The 26,055-nt window shown below is 35.0% G+C and overlaps 1 protein-coding gene and 1 pseudogene across 1 annotated transcript in view; one reads left to right on the top strand and one right to left on the bottom strand.

The window, feature by feature from the left end:
- The first annotated feature begins 5,158 nt into the window (after window positions 1–5,158).
- The window catches only part of SYCP2 (synaptonemal complex protein 2), a 70,014-nt gene continuing 49,117 nt past the window's right edge, over window positions 5,159–26,055 (top strand). Inside the window, exons 1-13 of the mRNA XM_045980152.1 lie at window positions 5,159–5,184; window positions 13,411–13,468; window positions 14,390–14,533; window positions 15,304–15,432; window positions 16,217–16,321; window positions 16,631–16,655; window positions 18,858–18,943; window positions 19,579–19,664; window positions 19,936–19,970; window positions 20,822–20,964; window positions 21,045–21,097; window positions 22,290–22,335; window positions 23,298–23,393. Coding sequence (XP_045836108.1) covers window positions 13,445–13,468; window positions 14,390–14,533; window positions 15,304–15,432; window positions 16,217–16,321; window positions 16,631–16,655; window positions 18,858–18,943; window positions 19,579–19,664; window positions 19,936–19,970; window positions 20,822–20,964; window positions 21,045–21,097; window positions 22,290–22,335; window positions 23,298–23,393 — 972 coding nt within the window. The 5' untranslated portion in view covers window positions 5,159–5,184; window positions 13,411–13,444. The remainder of the gene's footprint in view (window positions 5,185–13,410; window positions 13,469–14,389; window positions 14,534–15,303; window positions 15,433–16,216; window positions 16,322–16,630; window positions 16,656–18,857; window positions 18,944–19,578; window positions 19,665–19,935; window positions 19,971–20,821; window positions 20,965–21,044; window positions 21,098–22,289; window positions 22,336–23,297; window positions 23,394–26,055) is intronic.
- LOC123927380 lies at window positions 17,962–18,138 on the bottom strand (annotated as a pseudogene).

Below are 26,055 nucleotides of genomic sequence, written 5' to 3'. Positions count from 1 at the left end.
CAGGAGCCAGATGCCCAACCGGCTGCACCACATGGGCACCACAACTATTTTTTAAACAGAAGTTTTCTAACATATACAAAAACAGAGTAGTATAATTAACTGAAGTCCCCTTCTTTCCAAGGCAGAAGCAAGAAAGAGATTTCTCTGGGGCCTGAAGGTTTGAGTTACAGGAATGAGTGTCTGTGTTCATGGTTATAGGAGTTGCTGGCCAGGGGTGGATTCTAAGTGAACAGATGATTCTTGTGTGCTCCTTAATAAAATTGTGTGTGTGTGTGTGTGTGTGTGTGCGCGCGCGCGCATGTAGGACAGAGACAATGATGTACAAAACGTTACTATTTTTGTGCTTTGTGCTTTCCATGTCTTAAATCCTGCTGTATTACAAAGTCATGGAGATATCCTCCTGTTTTCCCTTCTAGTAATTTTTAAACATTTACTTATTACACTGGGTAATTAATGAATCTGTAGTTTATTTTTGTGAATGTGGGAAGTAGAGGTCTGAATTTTTTTTTCATATGGTGAGTCAGTTTTCCTAATACCATTTATCAACTATTTACCTTTCCCCCTCTGATTTATAAAGCCTTATATATGCATGAACTTACGTGTTTGGGTATGCATTCGGACTCTCTTCTGTTTTACTGATCCATTTATTTCCTACTAACACTTTTTTTTTTAGTAATTGTGTCTTTGTAATATTTTTAAATATCAAATAGGATTATTCTTCCATTTTTTACTTTATTTTATTTAAAAAATTAAATCCCAGTATAATTACTGTACCGTGTTTTATTAGTTTTGGGTATACAATATGGGGATTCAGCAGTTCTGTACATTACACAGTGCTCATCACAATAAGAGTATCTTAATTCCTTTCACCTATTTCACCCATCCCCCTACTCTCCTTCCCTCTGGTAAACAACTGCTCTCTATATTTAAGAGTCTGTTTTTGTTTGTTTCTTCTTTTCTATATTTCTTTAATTCCACATATGATTGAAATCATGTGGTATTTGTCATTCTCTGACTTATTTCAGTTAGCATTATCCTCTATAGGTCTATCCATATTGTTGCAAATGCCAAGATTCCATTCTTTTTATGGCTGAGTAAAATATTCCATTATGTATATATACCACATCTTCTGTGTCATTCATTTATTGATGGATGCTTGGGCTGTTTCCATAAATTAGCTACTGTAAATAATGCTGTAGTAAACTATAGGGATGCATATATCTTTTGAAATTTGTGTTTTGTATTTGGGTAGATAATCAGCAGTGGAATTACTGGATCATATGGTAGTTCTAGTTTTACTTTTTTGAGGAACATCTATACTGTTTCCCAGAGTGGCTGCACCACTTTGCATTCCCACCAGCAGTGCACAAAGGTTCTTTTTTCTCCACATCCTCACCAACACTTGTTTCTTGTGTTGTTGATTTTCACCATTCAGATAATTGTGAAGTGATATCTCATTGTTATTTCGATTTGTATTTCCCTGATACATGATTGCGAGCATCATTTCATGTGTCTGTTGGCCATCTGTATGTCTTCTTTGGAGAAATGGCTGTTTTGTCTTTTGTTCATTTTCTTAAATTGGATTTCGTTGTTGTTGTTGAGTTGTATAAGTTCTTTATGTATTTTGAACACAACCCTTATAAGATAGGTCATTTGCAAATATTTCCCACCATTTGGTAGGTTGTCTTTTTGTTTTGTTGATGGTTTTCTTTGCTGTGCAGACTTTTTATTTTTATTTTTTTATGATATTCTGTGTTTTATTAAATTTATTTTTTTTTTCAGCGTAACAGTATTCATTGTTTTTGCACCACACCCAGTGCTCCATGCAATACGTGCCGTCCCTATTACCCACCACCTGGTTCCCCCAACCTCCCACCCCCGCCCCTTCAAAACCCTCAGGTTGTCTTTCAGAGTCCATAGTCTCTTATGGTTCGCCTCCCCCTCCAATTTCCCTCAACTTCCTTCTCCTCTCCATCTCCCCATGTCTTCCATGTCATTTGTTATGCTCCACAAATAAGTGAAACCATATGATACTTGACTCTTCCAGTCCCATCCATGTTGCTACAAAAGTTGGGTATTCATCCTTTCTTTTTTTTTTTCTTTTTTAATAAACATATAATGTATTTTTATCCCCGAGGTACAGTTCTGTGAATCACCAGGTTTACACACTTCACAGCACTCACGATAGCACATACCCTCCCCAATGTCCATAACCCCCTCCCCCTCTCCAAACCCCACCTCCCCCCAGCAACCCCCAGTTTGTTTTGTGAGATTAAGAGTCATTTATGGTTTGTCTCCCTCCCAATCCCATCTTGTTTCATTTATTCTTCTCCTATCCCCCTGACCCCCCATGTTGCATCTCTACATCCTCATATCAGACTTTTTATTTTAATGTCGTCCCAACAGTTTATTTTTTATTTTGTTTTCCATGCCTTAGGAGACCTATCCAGAAAAAGGTTGTTATGGCTGATGTCAGAGAAATTACTGCCTGTGCTGTCTTTTAGAATTTTTATGGTTTCTGGTTTCACATTCAGTTCTTTAATCCATTTTGAATTTATTTTTGTTTATGGTGTAAGAAAATGGTCTAGTTTCATTGTTTTGCATCGTGGCCGTCCCATTTTCCCAGCACCATTTGTTGAAGACACTGGCATTTTCCCATTTTGTATTCTTGTCTCTTTTGTCGTAGATTAATTGACCATATAATTAATCATGGATTTATTTCTGCACTTTCTGTTCTGTTGATCTATGTGTCTGTTTTTGTGCAAGTACCATACAGTTTTGATTACTACAGCTTTGTAATATATCTTGAAATCTGGGACTGTGATACCTCCAGTTTTGTTCTTTTTCAAGATTGATTTGGCTATTTGGGGTCTTCGTGTTTCAATCAAGTTTTAGGATTATTTGTTCTAGTTCTGTGAAGAGTGCTTTTGGTATTTTGACAAGTATTGTATTAAATCTATAGATGGCTTGGGTAGTATGGACATTTGAACAATGTTTTTTCTCCTAGCCTAATAGCATTCCATTTATTTGTGTCATCTTCCGTTTCTTTCATCAGTGTTTTATATTATAGTTTTCAGTGTTTATTATAGTTTTCAGCGTGCAGGTCTTTTACTTCCTGGTTAAGTTTATTCCTAGGGATTTTATTATTTTTTGTGCAACTTTAAATGGAATTGTTTTCTTAATTTCTCTTTCTGCCACTTCATTATTAGTGTATAGAAATACATCAGATATCTGTATGTGGATTTTGTATCCTGTGACCTTACTGAATACATTTATCAGTTCTGGTAGTATTTTAGTGGAGCCTTTAGGGATTTCTATGAATGGTAGCTTATCATCTGTAAATAATGAGAGTTTTATTTCTTTCTTACCAAGTTGAATTCCTTTAATTTTTTTTTCTTTACTGATTGCTGTGACTAGGACTTCTAGTACTGTGTTGAATAAAATTGGTGAGAGTGGACATCCTAGTCTTGTTCCTGATCTTAGGGGGAAAGCTCTCAGTTTTTCACCATTGAATATGATGTTAGCTGTGAATTTTTCATATATGGCCTTTATTATGTGGAGATAGGTTTCCTCTAAAACTCTTACTTTATTTATGAATGGTATTTTTGCTGGCCGTAGAATTTAATTTGTAGTTTTTTCTATCAGCACTTTGTAATTTCTTCCTTCCTCTCTTTTTTCTCTTTCTCCTTCCTTCTTTCCTTCCCTTCCCACCCTTCCTTTCCTTTCTGGTTTTTTGTTTGTTTGTTTTGTTTTGTTTTGTTTTTTTAATTTGCTTTTTTTTTTTTTATTGTGTTATGTTAGTGACCATACAGTGCATCATTAGTTTTGGGTGTAGTGTTACAAGATTCGTTGTTTATGCACCACACCCAGTGCTCCATGCAATCCATGCCCTCCTTAATACCCACCACCAGGCTGACCCATCCCCCCCAACCCCCTCCCCTCTAAAACCCTCAGGTTTTTTTTTTTTTTTTTCTCAGAGTCCATAGTCTCTCATGGTTCATCTGTCCTCTAATCCATCCCCCCTTCACTTTTCCTTTCCTTCTCCTAATGTCCTCCATGTTATTCCTTATGTTCCACAAATAAGTGAAACTATATGATAATTGACTTTCTTCTTAGCACTTTGTGATTTCTTTTTTTTTTTTTTTAACATTTTATTTATTTGACAGAGAGAAATCACAACTAGGCAGAGAGAGAGGAGGAAGCAGGTTCCCTGCGGAGCAGAGAGCCCGGTGTGGGGCTCGATCCCAGGACTCCGGGATCATGACCTGAGCCAAAGGCAGAGGCTTTAACCCACTGAGCCACCCAGGCGCCCCAGCACTTTGTGGTTTCTTATAGTGTCCTTGTCTGGCTTTGGTATCAGGATAATGCTCACTCAGTCTCTATACTCGTGACTGATCTGTTCAAATTTTCTATTTCTTCACGATTCAGTCTTATATTTCTCTAGCTTATATATTTCTTCTGGGTTTCATTTCTTGTAGGTTGTCCATTTTATTGACATGTAATTGTTCATTGTCTCTTACGATCCTTTATATCTTTGTAATTTGAATTGTAATGTTTCTTTATGATTTTATTTGAATCCTCTTTTTTTGTTAACTCAGCCAAAGTTTTGTCTATTTTACTTTTCTTTTAAAAAATCCAACACTTATTTTAACTGATGTGTTGTCTTTTCAGTCTGTCGTTTGTTTCCACTCATATCTTTTTTATTTCCTTCCTTCCACTAATTTTGGCCTTACTTTTTTCTTCTTTTTCTAGTTCCTTGAGGTGCAAAGGTAGGTTGTTTGAGATCTTTCTTTTTTCTTTTACTGTAAGCATTTTTCACCATAACCTTATCTTTTAAAACTGCTTTTGCTATAGTTTTTTTGCTATGTTGCTTTTCCATATCATTTGTCTCAAGGTATTTTTTTTTAAATTTCAACTTTGATCTGTTGGTTGTTCAGAAGGATGTTGTTTTATCTTCATATAATTGTAGAATTTTTGTTTTCTTCTTGTAATTTTTAGTTTCATATCCTGTGGTCAGAAAAGATGCAGATATGATTTCAGTTTTTTATTAAGACTTGTTTTGTGGCCTGACATGTGGTTTTTGTTGAAGAATCTTCCCTGTGTGCTTGAGAAGAATGTGTACCCTGCTGCTTAGATGGAATGTTCTGTAGGTGTCTGTCAGGTCTGTCTGGGCTAACATGTAGGGTAAGTCCAATCTTAAGGCACTTAGAAAAAGACACTGTTCTAAGTCTTCTGTTCTCATAGCTTTTGTTGGTCAGCTATCAGTTTTCTTGATGCTACTTAAAAGTAATTTTTTTTAAACTCTCTGGCAGCTTTTAACATTTTTGTTTGATTGTCAGCAGTTTCTGTGGTGCACCTGGATATTAGTTTTGTTTTCGGTCAGGGGTTCTTATGACTTTTTGAATCTATAGTTTGATATCTTTTATTGGTTTTGGGAAATTCTTTCTCATCATTTCTTTAGGATTATTTCTGCCCCGTTCACTGTCTCCAAGGATTTCAGTGACAGATACATAGGACTTCATAACTTATCCCCTGTGTTGTTCTGTCCTCTAGTTTCTCTCCTCATATTTTTGTTTACCTTTGTTTCTTTCCGGATATTTTTTTTCTGATGTAGCTTCTATTTCTATAATTTCCACCTGTGTGTCCATTTTATTCTTAATAAATTGTTATTGACTATTTTTGTTTCTAGAATTATGCGATTCTTTTTCAGATTCTCTGTATCCTTCCTTATTCCCCACCCTAGCTTCTAGTTTTCTGTCAAAGTTCTCAGTCTTTCTGAACAATCTTTATGTACACAGTATTTATAGTTACTTAAAAGTTTCTGATAATTTTGCCATCTGGAGGTCCCATAACCCTGTTACTCTAGGCTACCTCTGCTATTCCTCATGTGTTCATAGATTCGTCCAAGTCTATGAATTATACTTTAAGTATTGCTTTGGTTTCATTTACAGAGTTTTGTATGTATACATATTCACTTAAATATTTAGTCATTTCCACCTTTTTATATCCTGCAAAGGGACATATTTTAGTTTGCAAGTATAGGAAAGTTTGAAGCTATCTTTGTAGCTGATTTCTAAATTTATTGTGAGAACAGGGTATCTATTATGTTATTCTTTTGAATGCTTTGTTTTTGCTTTTGTGGGTTAAGATTTTCTCTTTTATTATTCAGAAATAACCTCACAGTGTTTGTAAATTTGTCTTCTTTGGTATTCAGTGGACTCTAAATTTGTGGATGTCTGTTTTTATTTTGGGAAAATTCTTGGCTCTTATTTGACTGTTGCTACCTCACTTTTTTTTTTAATTTTTGGAATTCTTATTGAGGAGATATTGGAATGTCTGCATCTCTCCTTCATATCTCAGCTTTTTCTTGTATGCATTTTGTCATTTCATTCCTTTGTGATATTCTGTATTGAATCTCCCAACGAATAGTTGCTCCTGCAGACAGCTACCCCCTTAAGCTTCAGGCTTATGACAATAGTGCCTGTGGTTGACGCTTCAAGTTCTAGGCTAGGCCGTTTCTCAATAATCACCCTTGTGGTTGTTGACCTCCAGTACGTATTTCTTACTGCTGAATTTGAGAAAATACTTTTCGTATCCTCTCCCCACCCCATTTTCTATCTATGAAGCAAGCCTGTGTGTGTGTGTGTGTGTGTATGTGTGTGTGTGTGTGTGTGTGTTAAAATCTTTTAACAGTGTGTGATACGACATTCTCAAACAGAACAGGCTAAATTTCTATTTTCTGTGATGGCCTGGAGAGAATTAAGGAAAGAATGAAGGCAAGTAAAAAATAGGCAAACCCCTTCTTTGAAATTGGGGAAGCAAAGAGTGGGTCCCTGAGTTTCCAATATTTTCGGGATCAGAGCTCTCTGAGTCAGGCAAAATGACAAAATGACTCCTAGCTGTTTAGAGATCTTGGAATCATTGTTGGTATACTGGAATTCCCAGCTAGCCATGGACCTAGAACTGCCCATTTGTGTATCGGCCAGAGCAGACAAGCACAACCAGATGGCGCATCATCACAGCTAAGCCCTGGCTAGGTTTGGATGCAGCAGCTGGACTTTGTAGCCGCTCAGCTCTGGAGACTGGCCTTGGTCATTTTCATGCCTTCGCAAGAACCAGCCTCCATGGTACTGATCCCATGTTTTGGATCCCACTTACCTATAGTTTGGCAGGACTTTATTGTACTTTTAAGAAGGCATATAAGCGGAGATGCAGAGAACCCCCCTCAAAGTCAACAAGAATAGGTCCACACCCCGTCACCTAATAGTAAAATTTACAAGTCTTAGTGACAAAGAGAAAATCCTGAAAGCAGGCCGAGAAAAGAAATCAGTAACATACAATGGTAAAAATATTAGATTGGCGGCAGACTTATCCACAGAGACCTGGCAGGCCAGAAAGAGCTGGCATGATATATTCAGAGCACTCAACGAGAAAAACATGCAGCCAAGAATACTCTATCCAGCTAGGCTATCATTGAAAATAGAAGGAGAGATCAAAAGCTTCCAGGACAAACAAAAACTGAAAGAATTTGCAAACACCAAACCAGCTCTCCAGGAAATATTGAAAGGGGTCCTCTAAGCAAAGAGAGAGCCTAAAAGTAGTAGATCAGAAAGGTACAGAGACAATATACAGTAACAGTCACCTTACAGGCTACTAATGGCACTAAATTCATATCTCTCAATAGTTACCCTGAATGTTAATGGGCTAAATGCCCCAATCAAAAGACACAGGGTATCAGAATGGATAAAAAAACAAAACCCATCAGTATGTTGCCTACAAGAAACTCATTTTAGACGCGAAGACACCTCCAGATTTAAAGTGAGGGGGTGGAAAACAATTTACCATGCTAATGGGCATCAGAAGAAAGCTGGGGTGGCAATCCTTATATCAGATCAATTAGATTTTAAGCCAAAGACTATAATAAGAGATGAGGAAGGACACTATATCCTACTCAAAGGGTCTGTCCAACAAGAAGATCTAACCATTTTAAATATCTATGCCCCTAACGTGGGAGCAGCCAACTATATCAACCAATTAATAACAAAATCAAAGAAACACATCAATAATAATACAATAATAGTAGGGGACTTTAACACTCCCCTCACTGAAATGGACAGATCATCCAAGCAAAAGATCAACAAGGAAATAAAGGCCTTAAATGACACACTGGACCAGATGGACATCACAGATATATTCAGAACATTTCATCCCAAAGCAACAGAATACACATTCTTCTCTAGTGCACATGGAACCTTCTCCAGAATAGATCACATCCTGGGTCACAAATCAGGTCTCAACCGGTATCAAAAGATTAGGATTATTCCCTGCATATTTTCAGACCACAATGCTCTGAAGCTAGAACTCAATCACAAGACGAAAGCTGGAAAGAACCCAAATACATGGAGACTAAACAGCATCCTTCTAAAGAATGAATGGGTCAACCAGGAAATTAAAGAAGAATTGAAAAAATTCATGGAAACAAATGATAATGAAAACACAACAGTTCAAAATCTGTGGGACACAGCAAAGGCAGTCCTGAGAGGAAAATATATAGCGGTACAAGCCTTTCTCAAGAAACAAGAAAGGTCTCAAGTACACAACCTAACCCTACGCGTAAAGGAGCTGGAGAAAGAACAAGAAAGAAACCCTAAACCCAGCAGGAGAAGAGAAATCATAAAGATCAGAGCAGAAATCAATGAAATAGAAACCAAAAAAACAATAGAAAAAATCAATGAAACTAGGAGCTGGTTCTTTGAAAGAATCAATAGGATTGATAAACCCCTGGCCAGACTCATCAAAAAGAAAAGAGAAAGGACCCAAATCAATAAAATCATGAATGAAAGAGGAGAGATCATAACTAACACCAAAGAAATACAGACAATTATAAGAACATACTATGAGCAACTCTACGCCAACAAATTGGACAATCTGGAAGAAATGGATGCATTCCTAGAGACATATAAACTACCACAACTGAACCAGGAAGAAATAGAAAACCTGAACAGGCCCATAACCAGTAAGGAGATTGAAACAGTCATCAAAAATCTCCAAACAAACAAAAGCCCAGGGCCAGACGGCTTCCCAGGGGAATTCTACCAAACATTTAAAGAAGAACTCATTCCTATTCTCCTGAAACTGTTCCAAAAAATAGAAATGGAAGGAAAACTTCCAAACTCATTCTATGAGGCCAGCATCACCTTGATCCCAAAACCAGACAAGGATCCCACCAAAAAAGAGAACTACAGACCAATATCCTTGATGAACACAGACGCAAAAATTCTCGCCAAAATACTAGCCAATAGGATTCAACAGTACATTAAAAGGATTATTCACCACGATCAAGTGGGATTTATTCCAGGGCTGCAGGGTTGGTTCAACATCCGCAAATCAATCAATGTGATAGAACACATTACTAAAAGAAAGAACAAGAACCATATGATACTCTCAATAGATGCTGAAAAAGCATTTGACAAAGTACAGCATCCCTTCCTGATCAAAACTCTTCAAAGTGTAGGGATAGAGGGCACATACCTCAATATTATCAAAGCCATCTATGAAAAACCCACCGCAAATATCATTCTCAATGGAGAAAAACTGAAAGCTTTTCCATTAAGGTCAGGAACACGGCAGGGATGTCCATTATCACCACTGCTATTCAACATAGTATTAGAAGTCCTAGCCTCAGCAATCAGACAACAAAAAGAAATTAAAGGCATCCAAATTGGTAAAGAAGAAGTCAAACTATCACTCTTCGCAGATGATATGATACTATATGTGGAAAACCCAAAAGACTCCACTCCAAAACTGCTAGAACTTGTACAGGAATTCAGTAAAGTGTCAGGATATAAAATCAATGCACAGAAATCAGTTGCATTTCTGTACACCAACAACAAGACTGAAGAAAGAGAAATTAAGGAGTCAATCCCATTCACAATTGTACCCAAAACTATAAGATACCTAGGAATAAACCTAACCAAAGAGACTAAGAATCTATACACAGAAAATTATAAAGTACTCATGAAAGAAATTGAGGAAGACACAAAAAAATGGAAAAATGTTCCATGCTCCTGGATTGGAAGAATAAATATTGTGAAAATGTCTATGCTACCTAAAGCAATCTACACATTTAATGCAATCCCTATCAAAATACCATCCATTTTTTTCAAAGAAATGGAACAAATAATCCTAAAATTTATATGGAACCAGAAAAGACCTCGAATAGCCAAAGGAATATTGAAGAACAAAGTCAAAGTTGGTGGCATCACAATTCCAGACTTCAAGCTCTATTACAAAGCTGTCATCATCAAGACAGCATGGTACTGGCACAAAAACAGACACATAGACCAGTGGAACAGAATAGAGAGCCCAGAAATCGACCCTCAACTCTATGGTCAACTAATCTTCGACAAAGCAGGAAAGAATGTCCAATGGAAAAAAGACAGCCTCTTCAATAAATGGTGCTGGGAAAATTGGACAGCCACATGCAGAAAAATGAAATTGGACCACTTCCTTACACCACACACGAAAATAGACTCCAAATGGATGAAGGACCTCAATGTGAGAAAGGAATCCATCAAAATCCTTGAGGAGAACGCAGGCAGCAACCTCTTCGACCTCAGCCGCAGCAACATCTTCCTAGGAACAACGGCAAAGGCAAGGGAAGCAAGGGCAAAAATGAACTATTGGGATTTCATCAAGATCAAAAGCTTTTGCACAGCAAAGGAAACAGTTAACAAAACCAAAAGACAGCTGACAGAATGGGAGAAGATATTTGCAAACGACATATCAGATAAAGGGCTAGTATCCAAAATCTATAAGGAACTTAGCAAACTCAACACCCAAAGAACAAACAATCCAATCAAGAAATGGGCAGAGGACATGAACAGACATTTCTGCAAAGAAGACATCCAGATGGCCAACAGACACATGAAAAAGTGCTCCACGTCACTCGGCATCAGGGAAATACAAATCAAAACCACAATGAGATATCACCTCACACCAGTCAGAATGGCTAAAATTAACAAGTCAGGAAATGACAGATGCTGGAGAGGATGTGGAGAAAGGGGAACCCTCCTCCACTGTTGGTGGGAATGCAAGCTGGTCCAACCACTCTGGAAAACAGCATGGAGGTTCCTCAAAATGTTGAAAATAGAACTACCCTATGACCCAGCAATTGCACTACTGGGTATTTACCCTAAAGATACAAACATAGTGATCCGAAGGGGCACGTGTACCCGAATGTTTATAGCAGCAATGTCTACAATAGCCAGACTATGGAAAGAACCTAGATGTCCATCAACAGATGAATGGATCAAGAAGATGTGGTATATATACACAATGGAATACTATGCAGCCATCAAAAGAAATGAAATCTTGCCATTTGCGACGACGTGGATGGAACTAGAGCGTATCATGCTTAGTGAAATAAGTCAATCGGAGAAAGACAACTATCATATGATCTCCCTGATATGAGGACATGGAGAAGCAACATGGGGGGGTAGGGGGATAGGAGAAGAATAAATGAAACAAGATGGGATTGGGAGGGAGACAAACCATAAATGACTCTTAATCTCACAAAACAATCTGGGGGTTGCTGGGGGGAGGTGGGATTGGGAGAGGGGGAGCGGGCTATGGACATTGGGGAGGGGAGGCGAACCATAAGAGACTATGGACTCTGAAAAACAACCAGAGGGTTTTGAAGGGACAGGGGTGGGAGGTTGGGGGAACAGGTGGTGGGTGATGGGGAGGGCACGTTTTGCATGGAGCACTGGGTGTTGTGCAAAAAGAATGAATACTGTTACGCTGAAAAAATTAATAAAAAGGGAAAAAAAAAAAAAAAAAAAAAAAAAAAAAAAAAAGAAGGCATATAAGCGTAAGTTACAAACAAAGCTTGCCTTTGACAAATAGCAAGTTACAGTCTTGTGCAACTCACTATTCTTCCTCCCCAGGGAGCTGACAAACCCTCCCAACGGAGTCTTCCTCTCCCTCTCTCCCCTCACCACCACAATACACACACACCTGCAAGGATGTGTACACTTACTCCTAGAGATATAATCGTAAGACAATTTTTTTTTCACATAAATGCCATTACACAGTATCGTTCGGCAACATGTTTTTAATTTAAAATTGTCTGCAAATTTCTCAAATTCTGGTTCATCTGTTATATTTATGAAATTGATTATTATATACCACATTTTATTCATTCTTCACCTTCCCTCCCATTCCTAACTCCTTTCTGGATACTTTTGAATTTTTGCCACTCCAAACAGTGCTACAAAAGCATCTTTAGACTTGGCTCCTTATGCACATGGAACAAATGTTTTCTTTGGGGATCAATTCCCTCCCCCTGGAGTTAATTTGAAAATACAAGAGATTTTTTTATTCATGCCTTTTGTCTGCCTGATATGTATGCCCTCGCTGGCACTTAATTTCTCTATTAGCACATCTGCAAGAAAGTTGACTGTGACTAACACTACTTGTTCTTATAACTATGTAGTCCTGTATTCATCTTGGGCTAATTAATTAATTGTCTCTCTATGTTGGATTTCCTGGTGTTTCTGTTATGAAGCTTTTCATAGTACAGATTATTTTTTAATTGTTCCAGTTATAATATCTTGAAAAGATGGTATTTCTTTTCCTTTATAGATATAATGGCCAAATCACATTTTAAAATGTTAGATGCTTTTGTCAAGATGGTAGGTGATGCAGGGGTGCCTGGGGGCTCAGTCAGTTAAGCATCTGCCTTTGGCTCAAGTCCTAATTTCAGGGTCTTGGGATCAAGCCCCACATTGGGCTCCCTGCTCCCTGCCTCTCCTCCTGCTCCTGCTCTCTTTCTTTCTCATATAAAGAAATAAAATCTTAAAAAAAGAAAATGGTAGGTGTTGCTATGTGTAACCCTGTTGATTCCCATTTCCATTCCTCTTTGAAGAGACTGTGTACTTGGGTTTTCTTTTCCTCCTTTCACTGAATATTTGTTCTCACATATTGTATATGAGAATATTCTCCCCTTCTTAAATATTATGTTACTAGACCTAATTTCATTTACACATTAATTCAAGATTATTTTCTTCTTGTTCCTAAAGTTGGAACAAGTATAGCAGGAATCCCTAATGAGAGAGATCCGGGTTTGTATTTTTTCACTAACTAGTTTTGTGACCTTTTGGCAAGACTTGAGACATTTATTTAAGTAATCTATAAGAAGAGAAGGCTTGAATAAATGATCTTCAGACTTTCCTCCAGAAACTTCCTTGACCAGATGAACCTGTGTAATTTCATAAACAGTGAGGAACTTGAAATTATTTATTGCCTTGAGTATAAGCACCCATGCTTATTTATGTGTATTAAGATTTTGAACGATGAACATACAGAATAGATTATAAGATACTAAAAGCATATGTTTTGTTTTTACAGGTGTTTTGTCTTGCTGTTTTAAAATTAAGTCAAAATGCCCATAAGACCGGATCTCCAGGTAGGTAGTCCTAGACCAAAAAGAAGGAAGTATTTTAATTCCTAAAATCACTTTTGTTTGTTTATAGGTGTTAAAGGCTGTATTTTTAGGAAAAATGAAGCTTACTTGTTTTTATGAAATGGTCAAGAGTGGAATAATTTAAAATGTTACTCTTTCATTTTTTTAGTAGATTTGTTTTCAAAATCTTATTTATGAGGTATGAAAGATGCTGCTTATTTACATATGCCTTTTATATTGAGAAGAATTATGCAGTGATTCATGTACAATTTATGTCTGGATATTTTTATGTCAGTGTCTAAAACTGTAAGATACTTGGATTTTGGTAAAAAGACTTAATGTATCTATTTAACATGTATGCAATTTACCACCAAATGTGGTGATCAGATTATAGTATAAATATTCCTTATTAGTGATGTTATACCTTAGTAGTAAGGATGGTAGATTTTGTAAAGGTTATTAATGTATAACACAAATTATATATTTATTTCTTAAATTATATTGATACAGTTGCCAAACAGTGCTTTTACCTGTCTTTAGGCATTTTTAAAAAACTAGTCAAACCTCATCAAGAAACTGATATTTGGATGTGTTAAGGTTTTATCCATGGTGTTAAGTATTAATTACTATAGAGTTTATTTTGTTTCTTTCATTAATAGGTTTCTTTTTTGAGCTGAACATAATGATGACTTTATAATAAAGGATATGAATTGGAAAATTAGTAGAATACATATATATGTTTTATGTAGAATCTTGATATTATGGAAGAAGTTTGATCATGGACAGCTTTAAAAAAAATAAGTGAATTGATATAAGCTCTTTTGAGAATTTTCATGTGGCAACAGTTCTTAAATTACTGGTTTGCATACGGTGACTAATTTTGGTTTTGATTCAATCTCTGTGCCGTTAACTGTATTTCTCTAGCAGTTGGAAAAATGCATTGATGATGCTTTAAGGAAAAATGATTTCAAACCTTTGAAAACACTTTTACAAATTGATATTTGTGAAGAGGTGAAGATTAAATGCAGCAAGCAGTTTTTCCACAAGTTGGATGACCTTGTGTGCAGGGTAAATACTCCTTTTTGTTGAATGATTGTTAAATTTATTGGATAGCACTCTTTCTAGGAAGAAACACTCCATTGGAAGAAACGAGTAAAAAGGCTTTGGCAAACTTGTTTACAGTTATAAAAATAAGGGCTCATTTTTAAAAAAATCTGGAGTCCCAAATAACATATTAGACTATTATTTTCTAAATACAGTATACAAAAAGTTATGTTTACATTGTGTTGCCACTATTAAATGTTACCTAAACTGAGGAAAAATAGTTTACCTATTTGAAGCTTGAAAAACTTTAAAAATCTATCAGCATATTGTTCATGTAATGGGGACAGTGCTTGGTGCTTTGAAAAATAAAAACAAATAAACAAAAATTATCCAAAAGCCTGGACTTGATTTATTATATGTAAGGCATTTTTTATACCAGAGAAAAGGTGATTATTGACAGTACCCCAGTATCTGAGATTTGTTATGAATCTAAAAGATTGAATAAAAATTTATTTCGATTGGTTAAATACATAGAGCTTTTTGGAATGAAAGGTAACTGATTTATTGTACCATAGTCTAAAGTTTCTGGAACTTATACAAATCTGCATTTTTGTGCTGGGTTTCTCATTCACAGGCTGGGTGGCTTTAAGCCTTGCTTCTCTAACCACACTTCTGTATTTGGCAATACGGAGATGATGGTAGTAGCTGACTTTCAGGATATGTGAGGATTACACAGTGCCAGTTCCACATTATTTTGTATTTACAGATGTTTAAATATATACTTTTTATTTTAGGAGCTTAATAAAAAGGATATCGAAGCAGTTTCAACAATTTTGGTTTCTTTTGGAAGATGTGGCAAAAATATCACTATATTGGGGCATGCCGGGCTTACAACTATGATAAAGCAAGGACTGGTCCAAAAGATAAGTATAGAATGTGAAATATTTATGTGAAGGGAAATAAGGTTCAAGATGTGTTTTCTAATTAAAGAAATGTTCAAACAGTTGAAAAATAAATTTGGAGAGTTTACTTAAAACTTTAGGTAAAATAAATATTTTTGTAACCTGAGCTATATGTTACAAAGATAAAGATCAGAAAGACACCCTCTACACCACGCTCCTTGAGGATCATGTGAATTGAAGGTCACAAGACTTCCTGAGGTCTTTACTTGCTTTATTTTCTCTTATCTATTTACTGTCTTTGTTTTTCTTTTTATATTGCTTATTATCTATTTCCCATGCTAGAATGTAGAATATTGATTTTATTTGTTTTATTCATTTCTGTATACCTAGCACTGAGACTACTACCTAACATGTAGTATATTCTCAAATATATGAATTAGTTAAAGTAAAATAACACCAGAAATTCTCAAATAGTAATAATGCCAAAACAACTTAATTTATGATGATTTATTTTCATTTATTAATGAATGTACCTGAACTAGGAATTTGAAAGGGGAAATCAAGGTCTTCTGCCTAGAATTAGGATTAGTTCAGCCATTCCCACCTAAACAATGGTAAAATACAGTGAGTTACCAAAAAATGAAAACAACAAAGATGTTTAAAACATAAAACTTCTTTTCATATAATAGTGGAATCTTTATTTTTAATCTTTATTCCTAAGTTTACTGTTTATGCCAGATAAGTACATTCTTAAAATTATTAAAATTGAATTCAAAGTAACTAACGTATACATTTCTTTTTTTACATGGTTGCCTGGTTTGAAAAATCAAAGGAGATTATTCTCAGCCGAGGAAATTCAAAAGATGAGGCAGTTATAAATATGATAGAAGACTTATTTGATCTTTTGATGGTAAAAAAATCACACTGATTAACCAATCTTACAAGCATGTGTTTATTTAAAATACAGTTTGTGTTCTATATGTCCAGAGCCCAAAAGTCACCTACAGATTGGTTAGTGACTTCAGTGGATTAGTCTGCTCAGATTATATAAAGCACTTATCCTGATAAACACAATAAATAGTTAATAAGTTAAATAATTATATGGTGAATTCAAATGGGATTTGTTACTTAATACTGTTTTTAATATTTACTACTGTATCAATACACTATAATGGTTTCTAATACAAGATGATAAATTACAAATATTCTTTTTTTTTAGGTCATACATGACATCAATGATGAAGGTATAGTAAACATTTTCTTTCTTTTAAAACAATAATTTGCTTTTAGGGTTTTAGTATAATTTTGCAGTCCTCAGAGTATTGTCCTAATATTAGGAGTCTAACTATTTAATTTAGGGATCAACAACCTTTTTCTGTAAAGGGCCAGATAGTAAACATTTCAAGCTTTGTATTAGGACCAGGCAATAGAAATCAATGATACTATATAGGTACTTGTATAACAAGAAAGAAAACAGATTTCCACAGAGATCTTGGTACAATTCAAGATACTACAATAATTGAGTACAGTGTTTTTGTAATATAGGTCGACTAATAAGACTAGCGCTCTTTTGAGGCGATGACATTTCACTTAATTAAGGCTCAGAGTTAGCGTTTGCTCTTATCAGAATTGATTGCAAATGTTCATTTTTTATGCTTATCTGTAATGAGATTTTATGTAAATTGCATTAGAAAATGTCTTTCCATGTAGATAATGCCAAATACTGATATCAGTTCATGAGCATGATTTTTAATTGAGCATGTTCATCACTTGGAAAGCATTCATGGAATTATATTAGATTCTTAGTATTTGCCTTTTAGAATGTCCTTGCATCACGGATGAATCACTTTCAACAGGAGGCTGGTGGAAACCCCTCAGCCGAACGTTTAAATGGATTTTGAAATATGGAAATTTACTTTGTACTTCATCAGTGTCCAGAAATGATGCTGGACCTGTAATTGGAACTTAGAAAAAAATGTACTCCTGTAAATGTGTGTGGGAATGGAGATCTCGCTCCTTGTTTTAATTTTTGACAACCTGGTAAATGGATAAAACAGTTTGGCCTTTTTGTGATTCAGATAACCTTCCTTTCATTGAAATGACTTTAGTGAAGTGTAAGTTTCTCATATAAGAATGATTTTTGTCTTATAACTTTGGGTTGAATTCATTAAGAAATATAAACTCTAGAGCTCATGCTAATTACTGAGGCCGTTGAGATACTGGCTAAATTCGTGAGAGGAGAATGAAATTCAGTGTGATACTGCTGGTTCAGTGATGCAGATATTTCCGTCGAGTACCTACTGTACCTACAGAGCCATACAAAATGGGCAGTGGGGTAGACTTGGTTTGTGGGCCCTAATTTGCCAACTCTTGACTAATGGGACAGAATTTTCAGTATGTAGAACACATAACAACTCATTCTCACTTGCAGACGACCATTGTTTTATGCCAGAGCAGCAGTCCAGCAAATTATTTTATCTCTGTTGGTTGAAGAAGAATTACCTAGGATTGGTCACTGAGGCTGGAGAATTGTTATAAATAAAAGGACAGTTTGCCTTCAAAGCCAAAAATTTTTAAAAGCTCAATTGCTATTTACTTCGATGTAGTTAATGCTACTTTTTCATTGATTGCTTTACAGCTGACATATAATCTAACCTAAACTTTAATTAGCAATAATCGCGCCTCGGATAAACCTCATTGGCTACGATACTGCCACTGCGCAAAGCTCTAACCTAAACTTTAAAGTTCTTAGGGAAGAAAACAGTCCTAAAGGATCAGTGAATAGGAAGTAATCCATGTGTTTTTTTAAGTAAATAATTATATCTTTTTACCTAATGAAGTGTTTTTATTCTTTTTTTACCTTCAGTGTAGTTACCTGGAAAGTTGTGTATTTTCTGTTGTAGTATTGCCATTATTTAAAATTATTTTTTAAATTTGCATTATGAAATAGCATGTGGCAAATTCCTCTGAATATACTTAGTATTGATAAAACTTTGTCTTTGAGACTAGGGTTAACTTTAGGAAAAAAGTTCAATATACTTAGATCTTTATATCAAGGAGTGATTATGGCCATTATGGAGCTTTCAATATATGATTAAATTAATGAGGCCAGTTTTCATAAGAACTTCATGATAGAAATTTCACTTTTGAACTATATTTATTTCATCTGAAAAAAGCCCTACTACCTTAAAACTGAAAGGAGAAGCTGAATCTGAAGTTATGCCTTTGCCAGCTCACGATGAGTCAAATCTGTTGAGAGGTGTTTTTTTTCAAAGCCACAGAGGTAGTTAGTGGGACAACTAGGACTGGATTTCATGTTTCCTGTTGCCCAAGACCGTCAGTGGGCCTTTTCTGAACTAGTACATTCTTTCATTAATTCATATAAGAAAAGATTGCCACTTAAAAGAGTTTAAAATACACATTTATTAATGATTTAACATTTTCAGGTAAAAGGCAAGTAGCGGAAAGTTTCGTGCCTCGAATCTGTGTCCTGGTTATTGATTCAAGAGTGAATATTTGTATTCAGCAGGAGGTAAAACCATTTGTTAGATTTTTTTTAAAAACTAAAAATGAGAGAGTGAAGCAAATTTAGTAGCAATTCATCAGAATGAATAATTTTTTCTTGGTACTGAATTAATTATGTAGTATATTTCTGTTGTCTTAAATTCATTGTCTGACATGATGAATAAATATGTTACCAAATATTTATTGAAAATTCATAGCTGTGTTTATATATGCATATAGCTTGTATGAAAATGAATTATAGCATCTAGATATTAGGAGTTCTCAGTATTTAAATGTTAAAAATAACCTATATTAATATGTATATGTGTGTACATATATATAACCATAAGAACAAATATTAAGTAATAGTTTTTGTTCCTTTAGTTCTTATAACAGAGTAATAATAAACATATGTCTTATTGCAGAGAGTATAACTGGAATCATGGTATATTTTATTCTTGATATCCTTTGTTTCATGTTTTTTGTATTCACTATTTTATACTTAATATTTTTTACTCTAACCTTCTCCATTCCCTATTTAAAATGCTGTACTAAAGGGAAAAAAACTAGGCTTCTAAGTTTGTATACCTAGAATATTTCTCTAAATACTTAATGTTTCACTGAATATATAAAGTTAATGAATTATCTTTTTTTCTTTTCTAGACTCTAAAAAAAATGAATGCTATGCTTGACAAAATGCCTCAAGATGCCAGGAAAATACTCTCTAACCAAGAAATGTTAATTCTCATGTAATAATTTGTACCATATTGCTTTAATTAGTGGTTCAGGTTAAGAATTTAAAGGATATTTTATAAGGCTGTAAGACAACCATGAGTTGCATTAATAATTAAAACCGATAAACTACTGTAGATTTCTAATATAATTTATGGTTATATTTTCTGCAAAAGTCTATGATACTCGCCAATTGTAAATTTTAGTGAAGTTTTTGCCCCCTAAATATGTGGGTTTTTTATTTAATTGGTACTAGTTTGGCATGTAATCTGTTATTTTGATTTACAGGAGTAGTATGGGAGAAAGGATTTTAGATGCTGGAGGTAAGTATGCTTTTTCAAAATGTTCATATTTGAAAGTATTCCAAATTTATTAGTAAAATATATTATCTCTTTAGTCAAAATAATATTAACATTGTAATATAGTGAGATTATGTGAGGGAATTATAAACTATGTACAATCAAACAATTTTCAATTATTAATAGGTGATTAAATGATCTACATCCATGAGACTAAAAAATAAACATGACAGTAGGGGTCTTCAGATATAAATTGGCCTAATGGTAGACTTAATGAATAATAATTTAGTTTTCTAACATATTTGAATTACTTTTCCTAAGAAATTCCTCAAATGGTGTTTCGTGAAATTATTAATATTTTGGGGACTTAAAGATTTGTTCTTAAACAATGAGTTTTTTAAAAGAACTCAATCTTTTCTAAGTTTAGTATGAGAAAATTTTGATGTAGTGGTTTACATATCAAGCAAACCACTGGTTAAAGTACTTTGGAAAGACTGTAACCATCATACAAAAGTAAAAGCTTCTGTGATTTATAGACTATCCTATGAGTTGTTTTGCAATTCACAACTCTAATAATGGAATGGCAGAGTCTTTGAATATTTAGGAATTTCTTTCAAATATCCTTTTTTAAGAAAAAGTTTTACTCTTTTCGTCTATTAGTAAACTTGTTATTTACACCAAACTTCTTATTTGGGCTGTATTCATTTCTGTACTGATGAGATCTGTCTAATCCTTATGAACAAAATAGCAAAAGATGAGTGAATGACACCAGTATTTTCCTTCTTTCTCTTGCTTGTTCTAATTGCTTGTAACCAATGACTTTTATAAACTTGTTTTTCACACTTTCTAATAATACATTAACAATTTTTTTTAAGATTATGACTTACAAGTAGGTATCGTAGAAGCACTATGTAGAATGACTACAGAAAAACAAAGACAAGAATTGGCATGTCAGTGGTTTTCAATGGATTTTATTGCTAATGCATTTAAAGGAATTAAAGATTCTGAATTTGAAACAGTAAGTAGTATAAAAATAATAAATTAACAATAGGGGTCTTTATTACTATGCTTTTTTAAAGTCTCTTTTTTTAAAATTAGGATTGCAGAGTATTTCTCAACCTTGTAAATGGCATGCTTGGAGACAAGAGAAGGTAAGCTATTAATATAGTATTCAACCATTTACTGATTAAAAAAAAAAAAAACTAGCCCAGGAGGCAGCACACAGTGTTGTTGAACCTTTAAAATGTATTTGGTCATTTGGGTTATAAAATGCGCAGGGATATTTAAAACAATATTTTTTTGTAATACCATGTATAAGTTACTGCACTGGTCGACTGATAATAATCTCCTGCGGGTCTTACTTTACTTTGTACTTTTTAGAGGAAACATATATTTGTATTTAGTATTTAAAAATTGGTTTATTTAGAATTGCATATACCTTATCATAAATTTAGTGTTTGAGGAATAATAAAAACCTAGTATTAATATTGCCTCCTTCATCCTCATACTGGAATAAAAATATATAGCAAACAAATTCTCTTTTTTTAATAATAAACACACTGTAACACTAACCTCTTTCTGAGGTTATTTCATCTCAGGAATGAGCATGAATGAAAAGTAATTAACACTTTTGATAGTAACAGAGCAGTATTTGCATTTCATTCCCTGGCATCATATTATAGATGCTCAGCACACCTTTACTGAACATTTACTTTACTTACCAAGGAAACAAGGACAGGGTGAGGGTTGAGAACAGGGATTCAGGCTCTTTGGATTTGAATCATAGGTTCCCCTCTTCCTATTCTAATGTGGGCAAATTATTAAACTTACTTATCTCAGTTTCCTTAGATGTAAAATGAGAATACAGTAATACTTACCTCATATGTGTGTTGTAGGAATTAGATGAGATGATTATGTTAAGTGCTTATAATAAAAAGTGTCTGACCAAGAAAGTGTTCAGCAAATTCAGTCATTTCTATTAGCTGTACTATTCACTTTTACTCTTCTTTTCCTGTGTAAACCCTATGGGAGCTTCCACTATCTTAATAGTATAAGCTAAATTAGGAATTTCTACTTATACTCTATAGCATAAAAAGTAAATTGGTATAGTCACTGTAGTTAGAAGGGGAGGCTGAGTAGTATCCTCAAAATAATATACTTTTCTACAGAAACAACTTTCCATTAAACTCTTATTTTAGTTTAGAAGGAGATATGATTTTATTTAAATCATTAGGACCAAAACCCGATTACCTTTTGATCCTAGACATGATTTCTATGGCTAGTCAAGATTACAGTGTGAAGGCTTATTAATATTTTTTTAACATGAGCTGCTTTTTATTTCAGGGTCTTTACATTTCCTTGTTTATCAGCATTTCTTGATAAATATGAGGTAAGTTTTAAATTTAACATGTTGGAGTACCTGAGTGGCTCAGATGGTTAAGCGTCTGCCTTCAGCTCAGGTCATGATCCCAGAGTCCTGGCATCAAGCCCCACTTTGGGCTCCCCGATCAGCGGGGAGTCTGCTTCTCCTTCTCCTTCTGTCTCCCTGCTCATGCTGTCTGTATCTCTCTGTATCAGAAGAGTTAAAATGAATACATGATTGAATAAATAAATAAATGAAACATGTTTTAGGTATTAGATGAACTTTGATACATGATCTAGTGAATTATAGGTTACAAGTTGACAAGAAAGTTAAAAATAGTCATAACTTGATCACAAATACAGCTGGTCTAGTATTCCGTGTCTAAGAGCCATTTTGTGAAGTGATGTATTTGTAGCCAAGGATAACTGAAATATAAAGGCTGTACTTCAGATTTGCTTCTTTTCCCTTAAGTCAAGCCCCTTATTGATTTAGCATTCAATAACTAATATTTTCAACCTTTATTTGTACTTGGAATATTTGTGATTTCTTGGAGCTAGCTAATTTCTGTGTAAGGTATTAAAGCAACATTTCTTCTTGTTTCTGATTAAATGTGCTTGGCTGCTCTTTCTCTTACCTCACCTTCTGGCTGTCCCCTCTTTATTTTTTTTTAAATATTTTATTTATTTATTTGACAGACAGAGATCACAAGTGGGCAGAGAGGCAGGCAGAGAGAGAGGAGGAAGCAGGCTCCCTGCTGAGCAGAGAGCCCGGAGAAGCAGGGCTTGATATCAGGACCCTGGGGCTTGATCCCAGGACAGTGGGATCATGACCTGAGCCAAAGATAGAGAGGCTTTAACCCACTGAGCCACCCAGGTGTCCTTCCTCTTTTCTTAAACAAACAAACTCAACCAGGAATATAACATAGTCATAATTTTCTGTTGTCATTTTTAAAATCATGGTATATAATAATTTTTAATTTTTTTTATTAGTTGCAAATACCTTCAGATGAAAAACTTGAGGAATTTTGGATAGATTTTAATCTTGGGAGCCAGACTCTATCATTCTACATTGCTGGAGATAATGATGTAAGCTTTATTCCATCTACCATTTTATGTTTGTGTGTGTGTATATATATATATGTTATAAAATGTTTTAATTTAAGAATGTGGATTTTTGTTTATTTGTTTTTCTGGCTATTTTAATAGATTTCAGTATTAACCCTATAGTTCTGATTAGCATGGTAGCCCATTCCATTAATTAGAAATGAAGATTATTTCTGATGTTTAATTGCAACAGAAAAATTAATGTTAGATTTTAATACTAGTTTTTTAACCTAAGATTTTTCAGAAATAAATTACATGTTAATTACCAAACATTTAACCCTCATATGAACATATGAACTGGAATCTAGAAAAGATACCAGTTTCTCAAATGTAGAGGCACTCACTTAAAAAATATTTTAACAAATACTGAGAAGTGGTCTTATCCATTCATAAAATCTTCTATTTGAAAATAGTGAGGTACTGATTCTTATGGTAGTGTTTGGAAATGCTTAATTTTTTTTTAAATTTCTTTTCAGTGTAACAGAATTCATTGTTTTTGCACCACACCCAGTGCTCCATACACTACGTGCCCTCCCTAATACCCACCACCTGTTCCCCCAACCTCCCACCCCCGCCCCTTCAAAACCCTCCGGTGGTTGCTCAGAGTCGGTATGTGCTGTACTGCAGCTATATTCAACCTTCCAACCACATGGTGTGTTTTCTGACTTCTTTTTAACCTGAAGAGAATTCTCGAGCCATTGTTTACAAATACCTACCACTTACTATTTAGTCCAGGAGCATACTTCTAGTCTGGACTATATAGTTATTTCATAAAAATCCAACTAAGAGTTGATCTGCATTTACTAATCTAATTAAAGACAGCTGACAGAATGGGAGAAGATATTTGCAAACGACATATCAGATAAAGGGCTAGTATCCAAAATCTCTAAGGAACTTAGCAAACTCAACACCCAAAGAACAAACAATCCAATCAAGAAATGGGCAGAGGACATGAACAGACATTTCTGCAGTTGCTAAATTTTAATGAGGCGCTAGTCTTTTTCCTCTGTCTTGTAAAATCCTGCCTTTTGTTCCAGGTAAACTATAGATAGACATTAAGCAAATGCCCCTGAGGTTTTCCACATACTGTTATTTCTTTTTTTTTTTTTTAATTTTTTTTTCTTTTTTACAGATAGAGAGAGAGAGAGAGAGAGAGAGAGATTACAAGTAGGCAGAGCAGCAGCCAGAGAGGGGAGGAAGCAGGCTCCCTGCCAAGCAGAGAGCCCGATACGGGGCTCGATCCCAGGGCCCTGAGATCATGACCTGAGCTGAAGGCAGAGGCTTAACCCACTGAGCCACCCAGGCACCCCCTGTTATTTCTTTTTATTTTAGAGCATCTTCATAGAATACTTGAGTTCCAAATATTAGCACAGCTTCTCAGGGTCACTCACAATTTTAATTGGTGTATTTATTCCAGTAGGGTTTGTAGGAATATTTTTTTAACTAGTTTATCTTTAGAAATGAACTTCAGTTTTGCGAGAAGAGGGTGGAATAGGATCGATGTAGTCCCTGCCTGCACTCAGTGTGGTCTAATGGATGTTTCCAACAAGGAAATAAGCAATTATAGTATGATATCTGGTAGGTATAGTATAAAATGCATTTATAAATGTTAAATGCCTGCCATGTGCCAGAAATGAACCTAGAAAGGCAGGGAGAGTCCTCCCAAAAGCATATTTAGAATCCTCTCTTTCTTGGATTTCTCTAGCAATAGTACATTCACCCTGTATTCTCTCTGACTTTCCTAGAAGCCATTCTCTGTGTAGTGGCTGCTTAAAATCTTCCTTCTGTCTCTTTAACATTGTGTATGAGGGTCATTGTGATCTGTCCTTGGCTATTTCTCTGACATCTCAGACTGTTCTTTATGCTTACTATGTTCCAGCCATGTTTGTTTTTTTTTCTTTCTTTAACAAAGATCATGCCCATTTCAGATCTTTCTGCCCAGAAACTTCCAGATCTTTGCATCTCAGTTTCTTCCCATTTAGATTTCAGTATAAGTGTTTCTTCTTTGTAGAGATACTCTCTGGTAACTCAGTCTAATGTTTAAAGTTGCCTCCCACCCATATGATCCCCTCAATAGATGCAGAAAAAAAAAATTTGACAAAATACAACATCCTTTCTTGATCAAAAGTCTCCACAGCGTAGGGATAGAGGGAACATACTTCAAAATCATAAAAGCCACTTACAGAAAGCCCACAGAAATATCATTCTCCATGGGGAAAACTGGAGAGCTTTCTCCCTAAAGTCAAGAACAGGACAGGGATGTCCACTCTCACCACTGTTATTCAACATAGTACTAGAAGTCCTCGCCTCAACAGACAAAAAAAGGAAATAAAAGGCATCTGAATTGGCAAAGAAGTCAAACTCTCACTCTTCAGAGATGCCATGATATTTTATGTGGAAAACCCAAAAGACTCCACCCCAGAATTGCTAGAACTCATTCAGGAATTCAGCAAAGTAGCAGAATATAACATCAATGTACAGATATCAGTTGCGTTTTTATATACTGAAACAGAAGAAACAGAAATTAAGGAATCAATCCCATTTACAATTGCACCCGAAACTGTAGGATACTAGGAATAAGCCAAACCAAAGAGGGGAAGGATCTAAAGTCTGAAAACTATGGAACACTCATAAAATAAATTGA

Source organism: Meles meles, chromosome 16 (assembly GCF_922984935.1).
Source record: "Meles meles chromosome 16, mMelMel3.1 paternal haplotype, whole genome shotgun sequence".
NCBI classification, from domain to species: Eukaryota; Metazoa; Chordata; class Mammalia; order Carnivora; family Mustelidae; genus Meles; species Meles meles.
This window is presented reverse-complemented; position numbering and strand designations above follow the sequence as displayed.